The sequence below is a fragment of the Leptonychotes weddellii genome, chromosome 5, assembly GCF_054177405.1.
Source record: "Leptonychotes weddellii isolate Sample4059 chromosome 5, ASM5417740v2, whole genome shotgun sequence".
Taxonomy (NCBI): Eukaryota; Metazoa; Chordata; class Mammalia; order Carnivora; family Phocidae; genus Leptonychotes; species Leptonychotes weddellii.
In genome coordinates this window covers 21,098,101-21,113,231 of record NC_138373.1, presented here as the reverse complement: position 1 = coordinate 21,113,231, position 15,131 = coordinate 21,098,101, and the positions used below count along the sequence as shown (strand labels likewise).

At 42.8% G+C, this 15,131-nt stretch overlaps 1 protein-coding gene across 1 annotated transcript in view; it reads left to right on the top strand.

The window, feature by feature from the left end:
* Window positions 1-2,318: 2,318 nt before the first annotated feature.
* LOC145721567 (dynein axonemal heavy chain 3-like) overlaps window positions 2,319-15,131 on the top strand; it is a 60,665-nt gene continuing 47,852 nt past the window's right edge. Inside the window, exons 1-6 of the mRNA XM_081819878.1 lie at window positions 2,319-3,150; window positions 7,239-7,343; window positions 7,865-8,087; window positions 10,826-10,898; window positions 11,278-11,452; window positions 13,276-13,465. Coding sequence (XP_081676004.1) covers window positions 3,112-3,150; window positions 7,239-7,343; window positions 7,865-8,087; window positions 10,826-10,898; window positions 11,278-11,452; window positions 13,276-13,465 — 805 coding nt within the window. The 5' untranslated portion in view covers window positions 2,319-3,111. The remainder of the gene's footprint in view (window positions 3,151-7,238; window positions 7,344-7,864; window positions 8,088-10,825; window positions 10,899-11,277; window positions 11,453-13,275; window positions 13,466-15,131) is intronic.

Here is a 15,131-nt window from a genome sequence, read left to right as displayed (position 1 = left end):
GGCTGGGATCTTAGCTTTCTCCATATCATCAGGACTCGGCTCATGACGACCATTGATGGCTCAATAAAATAAAGCTCTGGCTAAGCAACCATTTCAGGTCTTAGGAAAGACCTAGCAGGAGCACTGGGCTCTGAATAAGAAATGTGTGAAAATTTCCCAGCAACACATTGAGACCCTAAGCTGTTAATATCACAGAGAGGGAGAACACCCAGATTCTAGCTGACCTCTTCTCCCCAAATTGCCAGACTTAGCAAATAAAAATCCAGGACACCCAGTTCAAAGTGAAGATAACTTTTTTAATGTAAGTATGTCCCAAATATTCAATACTCACACTAAAAAATTATTTGTTGTTTACCTGAAATTTTAATTTTACTGGGCATCCTGTGTTTTATCTGGCAACCCTGTGTACTTGGAATTGAGGGATTGAGGGACTTGAAGCCTGCATCCGTCTTGGGAATTATCAAACAGAAAGTTAAGTCAGACAATTCTGGCGCAGATGAAGTGGCCAGGGGTTGGATTGGGGCGGGGGGGTGGGGGGACATGGCATTTTCATTCTCCTTAGTAGATATTTTATTTATTTTCTATCTTTCTTCAGACCATATGTAGGTTTTTGGTTAAAGCTGGGGAGCAGATTCCATAGTCAGGCTCAAATCCCAACTTTGCTACCAACCTAGCTGAGTGACTATGGGCAGGTTACTTAACCTCTCTGTGTCTCAGTTTCTTCAGTTATAAAACTTGAGATAATAATTGTATTTATTTTCTGGGTTGTTTAGTAGATTTAGAAATGATGCTCATTAAGTGCTTAGCACAGTACCATATAGCTCAATACGTGAAAGCCATAATCATTGTTTTGATATTTTTGAACACAGGTAGACTTAAAGTACACTAACTTTCAGATGGAGACATGTCTCCTACTCACCCATGGGGTCATGAGCCTCATTAGCATCCTACCAGTCTCTTTCTACTTACTCACTTTGTTGAGTTACAGCTGCTGGTTTTTGTGGGACATTGGGTTTCATGCCGCATTATAGGAGGCCTGGTAACCCCATTTCTGTCTAAACCCAAGTTTCAAACCCTGTCACTAATTCATTTATTCCAGATACTATTCGAAACTGTATATAGTATGGTGTCTAAATGTGGTATATGTCTGATTGGATAGGAGCTCCCAAATGTGGAGTGACGATCAGGTGGAAGCTGGTGGCACAGGAGTTAAAAGGATTTCCCTGAGGCAGAACAAAGGAGACAGAAGTTTATTGAATAGACCACAAGGAAGGGATGGGTGGGAGCAGAAGCAGTGGGTGGGGGCTGTTTTTAAAGGCACAGGTAGGGAGGTGTGGGAACATACAGAATTCTCCCCTTTTTGGTAACAGTGCCTGGTTGTAAGTAGCCCATTGGTTAGTTAGGGCCTATGGATATTTTGAGGTGGGTCATCTGATGGGCCTGTCTGTATTCAGCCAGGGGGTCGCTGTGGGCCCTGCCTACATTCCATTGCTCAAGTCTCTTCGCCTAAAAGCAGCCCCTACCTATATGCCTGATGATAGAGAGTACAAATATAAGAGATGAGCAACCACAAGGTTATTTTGAAAGTATGGAGTGCCCAACTTTGAGGAAGAAGTAAGAAAAAGGAGCAAGGGAAGTACTTGGTGCCATGCAGTGCTCATGGTAGGATCTCAGAAATGTTTGTGTTCAGGGCAGGTCCTTTGTGGAAAGAGCACTGGACTCGGGTCATGAGGACGGGCTTCGACTTGGACCCGTGTTTCTTAGGAGTCGCATCAACTTGAGAAAGTTATGTATCTTGCTCGGTTTTGATTTTCTCATCCACAAAATGGGAACAACATGGAGTTTGGGGGGAAATTGAATAACAGATATGCAAGCATGGCACCCCAAAAGAGCTCAGTAAGTCTAGCTTGGTTTTGAGAGAACTTTGAAGGCGACCAAGTAACACGTGCTTTGAATAATTGGGCAGCAGCTAATATTGTAACCTGTAAGTACAAATGTGTGCGAGTGTGTGTGTTTCTGCATTTATAATAAGGATTACGTTAGCCACAACATCTATAGAGTGCCTCTTGTATCGGGTCACCAAGCCATCCCACTTTGCCTAGGACTGAGGGGGTTCCCAGGATGCAGGACTTAAACTGTTAAAACCCAGACAATCCCAGGCAAACCAGGACGAGTTGGTCGTCCGCCCACCCCCGCTTTGTGCAAATTGCTTTACAGACATTATCTCATTAAACCTTTAAACCTACCCTATGAGGTGGGTACTCACATTGTTGCCATTTTACATTTAAAAAGGACACTTAGAGAGATTAAGCAACTTGCTTGAGCCACTTAGCTAATTAATGGGAAGGGCGGGATCTGAACCCAGCTGTGTCCACCCCAAGACTTTAACCACCATGCTATTTGCATTTAGACTTCACCAAAGGCACAGTCTTTCATTGCCACTCACCTCCACATTCCCGGATCATTGCTAACACCCTCCCATCTCCCCTTCTGTCATCAACGATTTCTGCTGCCCAGCCAGGCCTCCAGCAAAGGAAGACACCAGCTGAGTCAAGCCCAGTCTTGTATCTGGGCACAGCTGAGGCCCCTCCTTCCTTAGCAACAGACGCTGAATCCTGGTTACGGGCCCCAGGGCCTGGGTGCAAGCAAGCACCTACAATGTTAAATTGTATAGCCCAGAGAAGAGGAGAGAGAAGAGCTCAGGCTGCCAGGGTATTGTTTAGCGGGGTGTTTCCTCCCTCTTCTCTGTATTAATATGTAACTATGCTTCAGTTTTTCCTTTCTTGGAGCTGCTCAGTGGAAGGGAAGACTGGCCAGACCAGGAGGTGCTGGAAAAACAGCAGAAAAGCCCAGCAGAACCCCAATGCTGTCCCTTTATTCTCTAGCTTCCCTTTCTTTCTTCTTCTACCAGGGAACTCCCCGGGGGCCGAAGTCTATGACCTCAGAGAGGCAGCCCTGTGAACAGAGTTTTCAGAACATTTAGAAAGTTCCATCTTCTGTGTCATCCCCATTATGCTCTAAGGAAGTGTGAATTTCAGAGCCACTAGTAGGAGAGGATCGTCCCCGGAGAAACTGAGAGCTCTTTATTCATTTTGTAATAGGTCAATTAGAATGGACAACATGAGTGACATGGGTTGCTCATCTCAGAAGGTAGGTGTGAATTTTAAGGTGTATTTCTTTCTTTTTTTTTTTAATCTGTATTTTCAACATGTAGGGAATTGGGGGGTGGGGGAAGGATGCTTCAGTGATAGACTGCCATTTCAGATCCCCTTGACTGAGCAAGTGTGTTTACCACCTTTTTATGTGTGTCCTTTGAAATATGCTTTTTGCTGAATTAGGCTTTTGAACATCCTCAGGTTTTGCTGTGAAAATTTTAGGAGTAGACACCTGTTGTTCCTTTCCCTTCTCTTCCAAGGCCATTAGTTGTTCTGTTCCATCCAACAATTCTCAACACTGGGTGTACATCAGAATATCCTAGACAGCCTCTTGAAAACAGAGACTTAGCCTCACTTCCAAAGGTTCTGATCCAGAAGGGTTGGAGTGGGGTCCCCAAATCTGTATTTTTAACTAAGAATTGAGTGATCTTGTTACAGCAGGTCCTCAGGTGAGCATTTGGGAATGGCCTCCAAGAAGAATGTGCAAACAACATATGTAGTCAGAAATCAGCCCTCTGAAAGTAATAGTTCTGCCCGATCTAGGTGTCAGAATCTTGGTTTTAAAAGCCAAGATCCACTAGGTTGCTATACATTAAAGTGCCCAAAGGAGCATTTTAAATTGAAACTTTATGAAATTAAAGTGGATTTGTTGATAATGGCTGAATCCACTGAAATGAAATGAAAACTCCCTGCAGTTTACCAGAGAAAACACTTAAACATTAACATTTTTAACAAACCATTTTGTATACTGGGTAGTTCTTACAAAAATCACTGTCTCTTTCCCCTTGAAGATGCCACAGAGAATTCTTAGGTGGGTATGGTCAATCAAGAAAAGTATCTTTGTTCTGTTCCGGAATTGATTTCTAGATCTGCTGATCCTGTGTGTATCCCACGTTTTCCTGTCCCATGCACTGAGATGTTTTTTGCTCTCAGCGTATTTATGGTTCTGTGTGTATAAGTCTTAGTCTGTGCCTATAAACTAGCTCAAATTTAATTTGTTCTTCAGAGGTTCTGCTCTATTATGTTCCATAAAATTCTTAACGTTGGCTTTCTTGCAAAATGTTGTTTTCCTTTCTTTATTTTCCCAAGAATGGCTTATCTCTTTGTATGATGATTCAGCTGCCTCAGTGTCTGCCCCTTGGATGACCATCTCTCACTATGGAGGAGCATAAATATAATTCAATCTGGCTCAAACCCAAAAAGGAATCTCTGGGCTTAAGTAACTGAGAAGTCCAAATTGGATCCAGGAGTCCAGCTGATGTCATTGGGAGTCCATCTTTTTCGCCTTCTGGGAGTTATGCTTCCTTCTATGTTGGCTTTATCTTAAGGAGAGCTTTATTGCCACATCAGGCAAAGATGACTGTTAAGAGTGCCTCTTTCGGGCGCCTGGGTGGCTCAGTTGGTTAAGCGACTGCCTTCAGCTCAGGTCATGATCCTGGAGTCCCGGGATCGAGTCCCGCATCGGGCTCCCTGCTCGGCAGGGAGTCTGCTTCTCCCTCTGACCCTCCTCCCTCTCATGCTCTCTGTCTCTCATTCTCTCTGTCTCAAATAAATAAAAAAAAAAAAAGAGTGCCTCTTTCTTGGTAGGTCTGGTGAAAGTGTCAGGAAAGACTCTGATCAGCCCAGCTTAGGTCACAAGCCTGTCCCTGAGCAATCACTGTGTCTAGGAGGATGGAGTACCCTGACTGACCAGACCTGTGTCACATGCCCTTTCCTGGAGCCAGGGACTGGGATCAGCCTATTATACAGTACAGACAGAAATTGGAGAAAAGCCAGTTATGTCCCCTTAGGGCTGTGTTCTACTTCTTGGTAGGAAGAGTAACTTCCCAACTGGTGTCAGGGCTGATGTCAGGTTTACTCCAACCACGAGCAGAAACATGAAGGCCAAGGCACCTCCTGAATAATGTTAACTTCCTCCTCGACTGCCAAAGGTCAGGGTTTGGGGGTTAGCTACTCGTTACCACTTTTGTTGGTTACTTAAGATGTCCAAAATTTGCGGTGTTTGCTTGTTGCTTTTTTAATGAAGATTTTTATTTGAAACAGATTTAAAAGCTAGGCTAAGGGAAAGATTTCCACTGACCACAAAACCTTCTTGCTTGCAAAGACGAAAAACAGGCAGCCGTAACTTATCAATCAGTATGTGTTATACATCTGGGGTCCTGAAGGAAATCATAAACATCTTCATAGTGCTGAAAGTGCTGTTGCCAGAATCTACCTCAGATGGTGTGATACCCACTTTGCATGGCCAGGTTCCTTTCAGTCTGATGCCAGAGTTCTCTCATTTTGTTCAACTGATCGGTGCAGATCTGATATTAATTTTTTTTAAGATTTTATTTTATTTGAGAGAGAGAACATGCACATATGTGCATGCACATGAGTGGGGGGAGGGGCAGAGGTAGGGAATCTTCAAGCAGACTTCCCACTGAGCATGGAGCCTGACACAAGGCTTGATCTTACCACCCATGAAATCATGACCTGAGCCAAAACCAAGAGTCTTATACTCAACGGACTGAGCCACCCAGGTGCCCTCTGATATTAATTTCAGTAGCGAAAATCATCTTGGAGATAATTGATCAATTCTTAGATCCTTAAAATTGAGGTCAAGAGGAGAAAGAGTTATTTAAATCAACAAAGTGAATTCTTTAAGCTAAAAACAACAAGGTCTGTGGGTCTTTGTTTAAATTGAAGCCCAACCAACCCTATTTTTAATGAAGTTCTGTTGGTGAGTCTAATGTGCCACAATTTTTGAGAATAACTGGATTAGGCCATTAGACCAGTGGGCCTGTTGTATGTTTTTAAAGATCTCAGGCTTGCATCTTTGTTTATGAGTTTGCATGTCTTCATTTAATTTTAAGATCAACACCTTCCTAAAGTAACTTGTCATATTAGTGATACTTGCTATTCCCAATGTGTTGGGATGCAGAGTCATGTGTATTTAAAAGCACCTCTGTGTGGCTAGGATGTGTTACCTATATTCTCTGAGCTTTAGTTTCTTCAGGTTGAATGTGGGTATAAAAAACTGTCATAAGGCTGTACAGTGCCTAGAACAAAATAATTCAGAATAATGGTAGTGTTGTTGTTGTTGTTATTATTGTCACTATTTTCTGAGGTTGAGTCATCGGTGAGCAGTTGGTTAGGACATGAGGGTGGCTAACATCTGCTTCATATACCCCCTATCTGCGACCCCCTGCCAGTTACCCTGCATGACATAATTTGCTGACTCAAGTAAATCAAATCAATCCAGTAATGTCTCGTCTTACAGAGTTCAGTCCAAAGTCATTGCCTAAAGTGAAAAATCATGGACAGTCAAAAGTGCCCTTGAAAATCCCTTAAACCATCTTTAAAGTGCTGTGTAGAAACACCTCTCAGTAAGTCCAGCCTTGCAGTTTTCCTCTATGTTGGGACCCATTGCACTTTCTCCATCACAGCCCCACATAAGTAGTGATCATGCACGTAGGGGCTGGGTCCTAGGACAGAAACACACACGGAATTGCTCAACACTGCAGTCACTTTCGGCTCTGCTCAGGAGAGGTGCTTGGGAACTGAGACTGGCCATTGGAGCCACATGTTCACCCCTACCTGAGGGTCACCCCTAAGTGCACATTCACTGAATGGATTGGTGGACTTAGATACCCACACCGTGTAAGTGATATTTTTTTTCTTTTCACAGGAAGTGCAGAGAGTTGCTCATGCATGTGTTAAACACACAGATAGTACAATGCCCCTGTGTAAGCCAATTTCTATTTGGAATTGTGTATTTGGTGAAATGCAACAGTCCATTTTTTAAAGTTAGCCCCTTGAATCATGACCCAGGATAGGGTAACTTGGGGTCTCCCCAGGGGAAAAATATATGTTAATTTACTCATAGAGGGGTAGCCAAGGAGAAAACACTGGAGGAGAGACAGACTGCTAATTTAAAAAATGAAACCTACACCATGGATGGATGGGGGTGAGAAGGGTATTTAGTGGGCAGAACTCTGTAACCTAACCCCTTTCTTGGGGATCTTTTTACTCCATGCCAACCTAGAGGTTTGGAAATCTTGCCTAATTCCTAAAGAGTGGCTTTGTTCCCATTTCTTACAGATCACCAAGAGTGACTCAATACATCACATGAGCCACTCCCAGACACGGCCAGAGCTGCCCCCTCTGCCTGCTTCTGCTAAAGAGGAACCATCTGAACTCTATCAGGTATGTTCACCTGGCTACTGCTCTTCTGCTGGTACTCCCCGGAGGCAGGGAGACAGTAAGACTTGACAAGTGGGATCAATGGCGCTTTGGTCACTTCTGCTACCAGAAAAGTCTCCAGCTGTGTGGGGGAAAAAAAGCTATCCAGTAGCACAAAGGTGAGTTAGGATCCAGCCTTCTCCCTTCCCTGCTGTGTTGTTGAACCTTTCTGAACTTCTGCATCTTCCATTATTTCTACACTATAGCCATGTCCATAAAGAATAAAGACAATAGAAGTAAATTACCTGACTCACAAATATACCGTTTATTGAAAGCCAGCTGTTGTCCTTGACGTCAGAAATCATGCTCACAGGGGACAGAGAAGTGTAACTGGTGACCATCCAAGAAGCATTTTCCTGAGTTTGTAGAAGGTAGAAACAGCATAAGGCACGCAGGACTCCCTGAGTGTCCATGTGAGTGGAGCTTAAGCTACTCCAGAGGTGTCTTCCCCCGTGTCATACTCCTCTGTGTTTCTTCCCTTGTAGACGGTCATGTCGCACAGCTTTTATCCCCCCTTGATGCAACGCACATCGTGGACCCTGGCTGCACCCTTCAAAGAGCAGCACCACTACCGTGGCCCCAGCGACTCCATTGCCAACAATTACTCCTTGATGGCCCAGGACCTGAAGCTGAAGGACCTGCTGAAGGTTTACCAGCCAGTCACCATCAATGTCCCTAGGGAAAAGATGGTGCAGGGGCTGCCATTAGGTATTTGTAGCAATGTGCCATACCAGCTCAGAATGGGGCATTGGGTGGGATTTTTAGTCCTGGGTTCTAGTTCTGGCTCCTTTGCTTGCTGCAGCCAACCTTGGATAACCTCATAGAGTCTCAGTCTCCTCATCCATGAAACAAGAATGATTGTAATAGCTAACATTATATTTACCATATGCCGTATCCCTTATGTTTATCACACACCAAACACTTGTGTTATTAATTGCTGCATAACAAATTACCCCCAAAACTTAACGGTTTAAAACAACCAGTATTTATTGTCTCACGGTTTCTATGAGGCAAGAATCTGGGCATGGCTTACCTGAATGGTTCTGGCTCAGGGTCTCTCACAAGGGTGCAGTCAAGGTGTCAGCCAGAGCCACAGTCATCTACAGGCACCCAGGGAAGGATCCTCTTCCATGACCACTCAGGTCCTCAAGTCCTTGGTGGCTGTTGGCCACAGACATCAGTTTCCTGCCACATGGGCCTTTTGATGGTGCAGCTCACAACATGGCTTCTGGCTTCCCTCACGGGGAACAAGGGAGAGAGCAAGAGAGAGAAGAGAGCCAAAAAGACAGATACCAGAGTCTTGTGGGAACTTAATTTTGGAAGTGACATCCTACCGCTTTTGCTGTATTCTATTTGTTAGAAGTGAGTCACTAGGTCTAGCCCACATGCACAAGAGCATGATACCAGGAAGTGGGGAATCACTGGGGGCCATCTTGGAAGCTGCTTACCACAGTACTTTATATGTATTAATTTATTTAATCCTGCTGGGTATACTTAAATCTGCTTATCCTTCAGTAATTCTTAACTACAACGTGTGTTGGAGCCTCTTCATCTGCCCTCTGTCTCAAACTTATTTTCATATTTTTCATTTTTCTCTCTGTGCTGTGTCTGGGTGAGTTCCTCAGATGTATCTTCTAATTCACTAATTGGCTCTTCAACTCCGTTGGGCCTTGAGTTTATCACGTCTAATGAATGTTTTTTTTTTATTTTCATGATGATATCTTTACATTTTCAGATTTTCTAATTGGTTCTACTCATGAGTGTCACCTCTGCCAATTTCTCATTTTACTCTTGTGGGCATAGCTCTTTCAATATTACTGGGAGAATCTTAAACATTTATTTTGGAGCAATGTTTGTAATGCTGTACTGTTTTCACTTTGTGAATCTATCCCTTGATTGTTGAGTTTATTAGCTATCTTTCTTAGTATTTATTTTTCTCATATGTTCTGGGATTTTAGTTTGCAGGCTTGCGTTGAGAGTTTTTTCCCTTCTTGGTACATGCTTCCCCCCGCCATTGTTTTTATTGAGGTGTGATTCACATACAATAAGATGCATAGATCTTAGGTGTTCAGTTCAGTGAGTATTGACAATTGTTTAAACATATAGCCACCACCTAAACAGGATATGGGGCATTTCCATCACTAGAGAAAGTTCTCTTGTGCTCATTGCCAATGAGTTCTCTCTCCTACCCAATACCATCCCACTCCAGTGTAACCACTTTCTGATTTTTGTCACCATAGATTAGTTTTGCTTGTTTTCACTTAGAAATGTAATCAATTTGTATCCTTTTGACACATCCTTCTTAATCTGATTTTTTTGTTCTTATGCTTCATCTGTCCTCTTAGGACCTCAAACTAGCACCAGACCTTATGTTGGTGATTTAGAACTCCCATCCTAAGGTGATATTTAGATCTTGTAGATGTGGTCCCTGAGCTGTATGAAGCTCGGCCTCGTTCTTATCAGTCTTTCTCTGTTGTCTCTGGCTTCCTTATGAACTGAGGATCCCTGTGCTTTATCTGCTGTGTCTTCATGGGTAAGACAGTCCTGGCTTTATGCTGTGAGCCTAGCACCAGTCCCCTACAATTATAGAGTGTTTCTGGCTTCTCTTACTCCCCCAGGTATCAAATACCTAACTACTCCCTGCTCTTGGCACAGAAGCCAAGTTTATAACTTTTACTTCATATTCTGTGCATTTTTGGTCCACATAGAAAACATCTTGTTGAATATTGTAATGTCTTTTTGATTTTTAAAGAGTCTGTTTTTGTTGTATTTGGAATAGGAGGAGCTCAAAGTATGAACTCAGAATACATCTAGATTAGGAGTCTTCAGTTCTCTCTGATTCTGTCAAAATGTCAATTTAATATTATGTCTTTAACACTTCTCTGTTGTTAATTGTTTTAGGCTAAAGACTTAAGCAAGTTACAGTATCTAGTTAAAGTTTACTAATATAGTTTTTATATCATTTACTGAATTCATTCATAGTTACCTTGTATTTACTGCAAATGATATTGGTTTTTCTATTTGTAATAATCAGGTAGTATTTCCTTTAAAATAAATATACTAAGTTTAAAAGTTTGCACCTATTTAAAGGAAAACATTGAACAGTAAGTTCCAATGTTTAGAAAATAGAGCATATAGGATTAGTGAATGAATCAAGTAGGCAGTTATTAATACTTGTCAGTTGTATGAATGAATGGAAGGTATGTGCTGCCCCATTTCACACTGGGGGAAGCTGAGGCCTGGAGTGTTGAAATTACTTCTTCAGAGTCACACAGATGTTTAGTGGTGCATGTGGGACCAGATGGCCCATCTCCTGCCCCATCCCACTGCGCCAAGTCTACTCCTCTTAGTATGCTCTGGGACTGTCCTGAGAGCATGTCCCTATGGACAAAGGTTGGCCCAAGGCTACTGGCCATCCCTGATGTTTTTCTTCTCCACTGTTCTAGCAGCTAACTATTCTTCAGAACCCAACAAGAAGAAAAGAAAGTTCTCCCCTAGAGACAAAGAGGATCCCACCAGGTAAGTGTCCTTGTGGGTGTTGGGGATTGCAGGACACCAAGCTGAACTACAGAAGTCTGTGGTCTCATTAAAACCATGCTCTGCATCTTGATTTCAGAGCATTCTCATACTTCAAGTAATTAATGTTTTTTTTTTCATCAGTCCCCTTAACCCAATTTTTTAAGGCTCTGAATAAAACTAAACCAACTGAGCAAAACCAGTTCTAGCATACCTATGGGTGTTCCATGGTTAGAGGTTGTCATTGAAGGACCCATGCTAGTAGATGACACAGAGGAGAGGGGCTTCCACTGCACAGCAACACTCAGCAGCTTGAAGACAGTAGACCTGACACAGAGCACCTTTGCGGAGAACCAAGGGCTGAGCTGTGCCTACTTTTCAGGACCAGGCTGGCCTGCAATATCTCAATCTCATCACCCATAAAGAAGGAGGTGGTGACATCTTCGACCCTTCCAGGAAGCAGGCCAATGAGTCCAGAAGAACAGATTGGTGTGATGTTACAGCAGGAGATGGAAATAGAAGGTAAAGAAACCCAACCATCTGAATCAGACTTAGAGGTACGTTCTTATTGCTTCCTTTCTCTCAATTTGCTGAATATTCTTGGCATCTCAGTGATTTTAAACTCGGGGAGAACAGAATCACCCAGGGAATGTTTTAAAAATACCAAAGTCCAGACCCCATAACAGACTGCTGAATAATGGTCTGTGTGTGTTTGTGTGTGTGTGAATTATTTTAGTAAGTCTTAGAAACCTTTGGGTCCTCTTAGAACATAGGTTGCAAAATGCTCACCCATAAGCTAGGGTTGCCAGATTTTGAAAAACAAAACAAAAAAACAGGCTACCTAGTTAAATTGGAATTTTAGATATACAATGAATAATTTTTAAAATTATACTAAAATACTAAATGTATAAATATATCTCACTTCATCCTATATTTTATCTGGCAACTCTGCCATAGGCTGAATTTGGCCTATAGATGTGTTTTGAAAATGAGGGAAATCTCACATAAGCTGGATTTCTAACCTCTTTTGAAAAAAAAATTAAGATATTTGAAGCTGAGAAGTAGCTACTTCTGTTAGATGAAAAATACATTTTCCAGTTCATGAAAGTCTCCAGTATTCTGTATTATTTTCTTACATCCAGCCAACTTTCATTGATTAACTACCTGCTTGGTTCTAGGTAGCCTTTTGAGTTTCTAACCTATTTTAAAAGAAAAGGAATAAAACTTTAGAGCAAATAGCTTATGAGTTTATAGTGTGTATAATAAAATGATTTATAATAAAAATCCTAGTGACTGAGTATGTGCTATTGGCAAAATTCCATACTAAACCCTCTAAATGCTTGTCCCCACTCAAGATCTGGGTACTATGATTATTCCTGTTGTCCAGGTGTGGAAATTGGGGTGAGATCTGATTAAGCAACTTGCCCAGGGTTACATAGTCATTAAGAGGCACAACTAGAACTTAGACCAGCTCTGGCTGATACTAAAGTCTCTATGGCAGCATTTCTCACACTTGCCTGAAGATAAGAATCACCCGGGGTGCTTGTTGAAAAATCCCAAACTGATTCAGTGGGGCCCATGGATCTGCATTTTAATAAGAGCCTCTCTCCCCACCCCAGGCAGTTCTTACAATGAGGGAAGTTTGGAAGTTTATTCTCTATAAGGAGCTTCCATTTAAGATTGGAGAAAGGTGAGCTCAGCCTCTTCTGACCACAGACGATTGTCACTAAAGGTCAAACCTGATTTCCTACACTTTGTGCTTCTCATCCATCTTAAAGTATTCATTTCTAGAGCTAATCAGCTATCCAGCAGCTTAGCGCCCAAAACAAACAAAACTTCCTGAAGTCACCAGATCACATTGGCCATTTTTGTTCAGTTTGTGTGTTTGTGTTGCTTTTCTAAACTCAGAAGCCCACGGTCAGATTAGAAGTACTGTAAGTCTCACTTGGACTTTGGGGAATTTTCCCTCACTGTGGCTGCAAGCCACAGGATCAAAGTGCTTTGTAGGCCATTATTGTTGTTGAGGACGGTAAATTACTGGGTCCATTTGAGGAGCTTGTTAATCTTCTTAAAGTTCACCAGATAGGTTCCCTCTGTCCTGGCCTAGTACTCATTCCACTGTTCCTATCTGCATAGCATTTGACAAGTCCATCCTTATACCCCACTGAACTCTGTGGCTCTGGTTGAATCCTCCAGGGTCAAGGAAGCACTTGCCTGCCATCACACTGCAGTGAGTGTGTGGCGATGGGCCCAGAAAGCCTGATTGTAGGGGGTGAAGGGTGGGGATGAGTGCTGTGTGAATAGGGCCTCTTGGAGGCTAACAGGTGTGGGCAGGTAGGCACAGTTAACCAATCACAGTCATTATCTTGCATTATGGAAGAGGTACTATTACTATTTGACCAATGGCATCCAAAAAGACATGATTGCCCCCGAGGAGGATGAAGTGATGCATCGGATTTCAAAGCTGATTTCTAACACACTGCTGACAAGACCCTTCCTGGAACCCCTGATGATCACCCTGGTGAAGGAGAAGGAAAATGACTACTACAGTAGCCTCATGAAAAGCACTGGTAAGGCTGGGTGTAAATGGGGCAAGGGGCTCCCTTGTGGAGGGCACCATCTTTCTCTCACTATCAGTCCACCCTGGTTCCTCCGAAAATGCCAAAAATATCCTTTTCATTCAAATACTCTCCCCCACATCACTCATGTCGACACTAGCACTTCCTGTACTTTGATGTGCACCCACATGGGGATCTTGTGAAAAATGCAGATTCTGGTTAGACAGATCTGTGGTGGAGCCTGAGAGCCTGCATTTCTAACAAGCTCCCAGGAGCTGTGGATGCTGCTCACCCCAGGGCAGCACTAGGAATAGCAAATGTCTACTCAAGTTTTAAAATCTAGCTCAAGACCTGCCTCTTAAGTATTTTTCTGTCTCTGCAGCCCTCAGTGATCCCTCCATCCTCTGCATTCACAGCACTTCTTGTCTCTACTTTCAACTCACCCTGCTTTGGAACATCTCCTGGGCCATTATTTCTCTCCCATGATCTAACAATGGTGTTGTCTTTTCATTTCTTGTGGGTCTTGGCTCCCGTGTTAGACTGTCAGTTCTTTGATGGTGAAGAACATGTTATTGATCATAGCTCCCCTTCATCCTTTGGCCCGTGTCTTGTACACACAGTAGGTCACTGGGAAATATTTAATGATGGTGAGTAATGTGAGAAACACATCAAAGGGGAGTGGTGATCATATGAGTTCCTCACCTTCCTATTTTATCTGGACAATAGCTGCCTTTACCAGGTTGTCTAGTTATTTTTAATTTCCTAATTAACTTTCTAATGGTGTCAGTGTAATGGCCTCTTGTCTACTCCAGGATAGAACCAAATTCGTAAGGATAAGCATGGAAAGTCCTTCAAATTCCAGCCTCACCCTACTTCTGCAGTCTTACCACCTTGAACTCTACCACTTGCATCTGATATTTCTACCCCAAGATAATTCACAGCACCTTGAGCATGTTTTACAAAAGTCATAGAACTGCACTTCATGCTGTTCCTTCTGATCCCTGTGCTCTTCCCTTCCTATCCTGTCTGCTAATTCCTACTCATTCTTCCCAGTCCAGCTCAAATGTCACTTCCTCTGTGAAGCTTTTACCAATCTTTCTCTCCTTAGCATGTGAAGTATTTGGTCTCTAAATTTCCTTTTTTTTTTAAAGATTTATTTAGTTATTTTAGAGAGGGAGGGGAAGAGAAGGAGGGAGAGAGCGAGAGGGAGGGGCAGAGGAAGAGGGAGAGAGAAACCAAAGCAGACTCCCTGCTGAGAATAGAGCCCAACGCAGGGCTCCATCCCACCACCCCGAGGTCAGACCTGAGCTGAAGCCAAGAGTCAGACGTTTAACTGACTGCACCACCCAGGTACCCCTAAATTTCCATTTCTAAGTATCTGGTGTCATCTGTTGCATTGAATTTTTTGTGTGACTGCTTAGGTGTAAGAAATCAATTAATAAGAATGAGGCATCAGCAAATACTAGTTCATTGTCATACATGATACTAGATATCCTAGTAGAGCTCAACCCCAGGTTCTAAGCCTCAGACTGTGAAGTTGCAGTCCTCCATGAAACATCTCAGAAAGAAGACACACCAACAGAGTGGAGCTTCCCCGATTTAGTTATACCCAGGGGATTATCAACATAATGGGGATTATCAGTGTAAATGGTCAGAGGCTCATTTACATTCTAAGTGC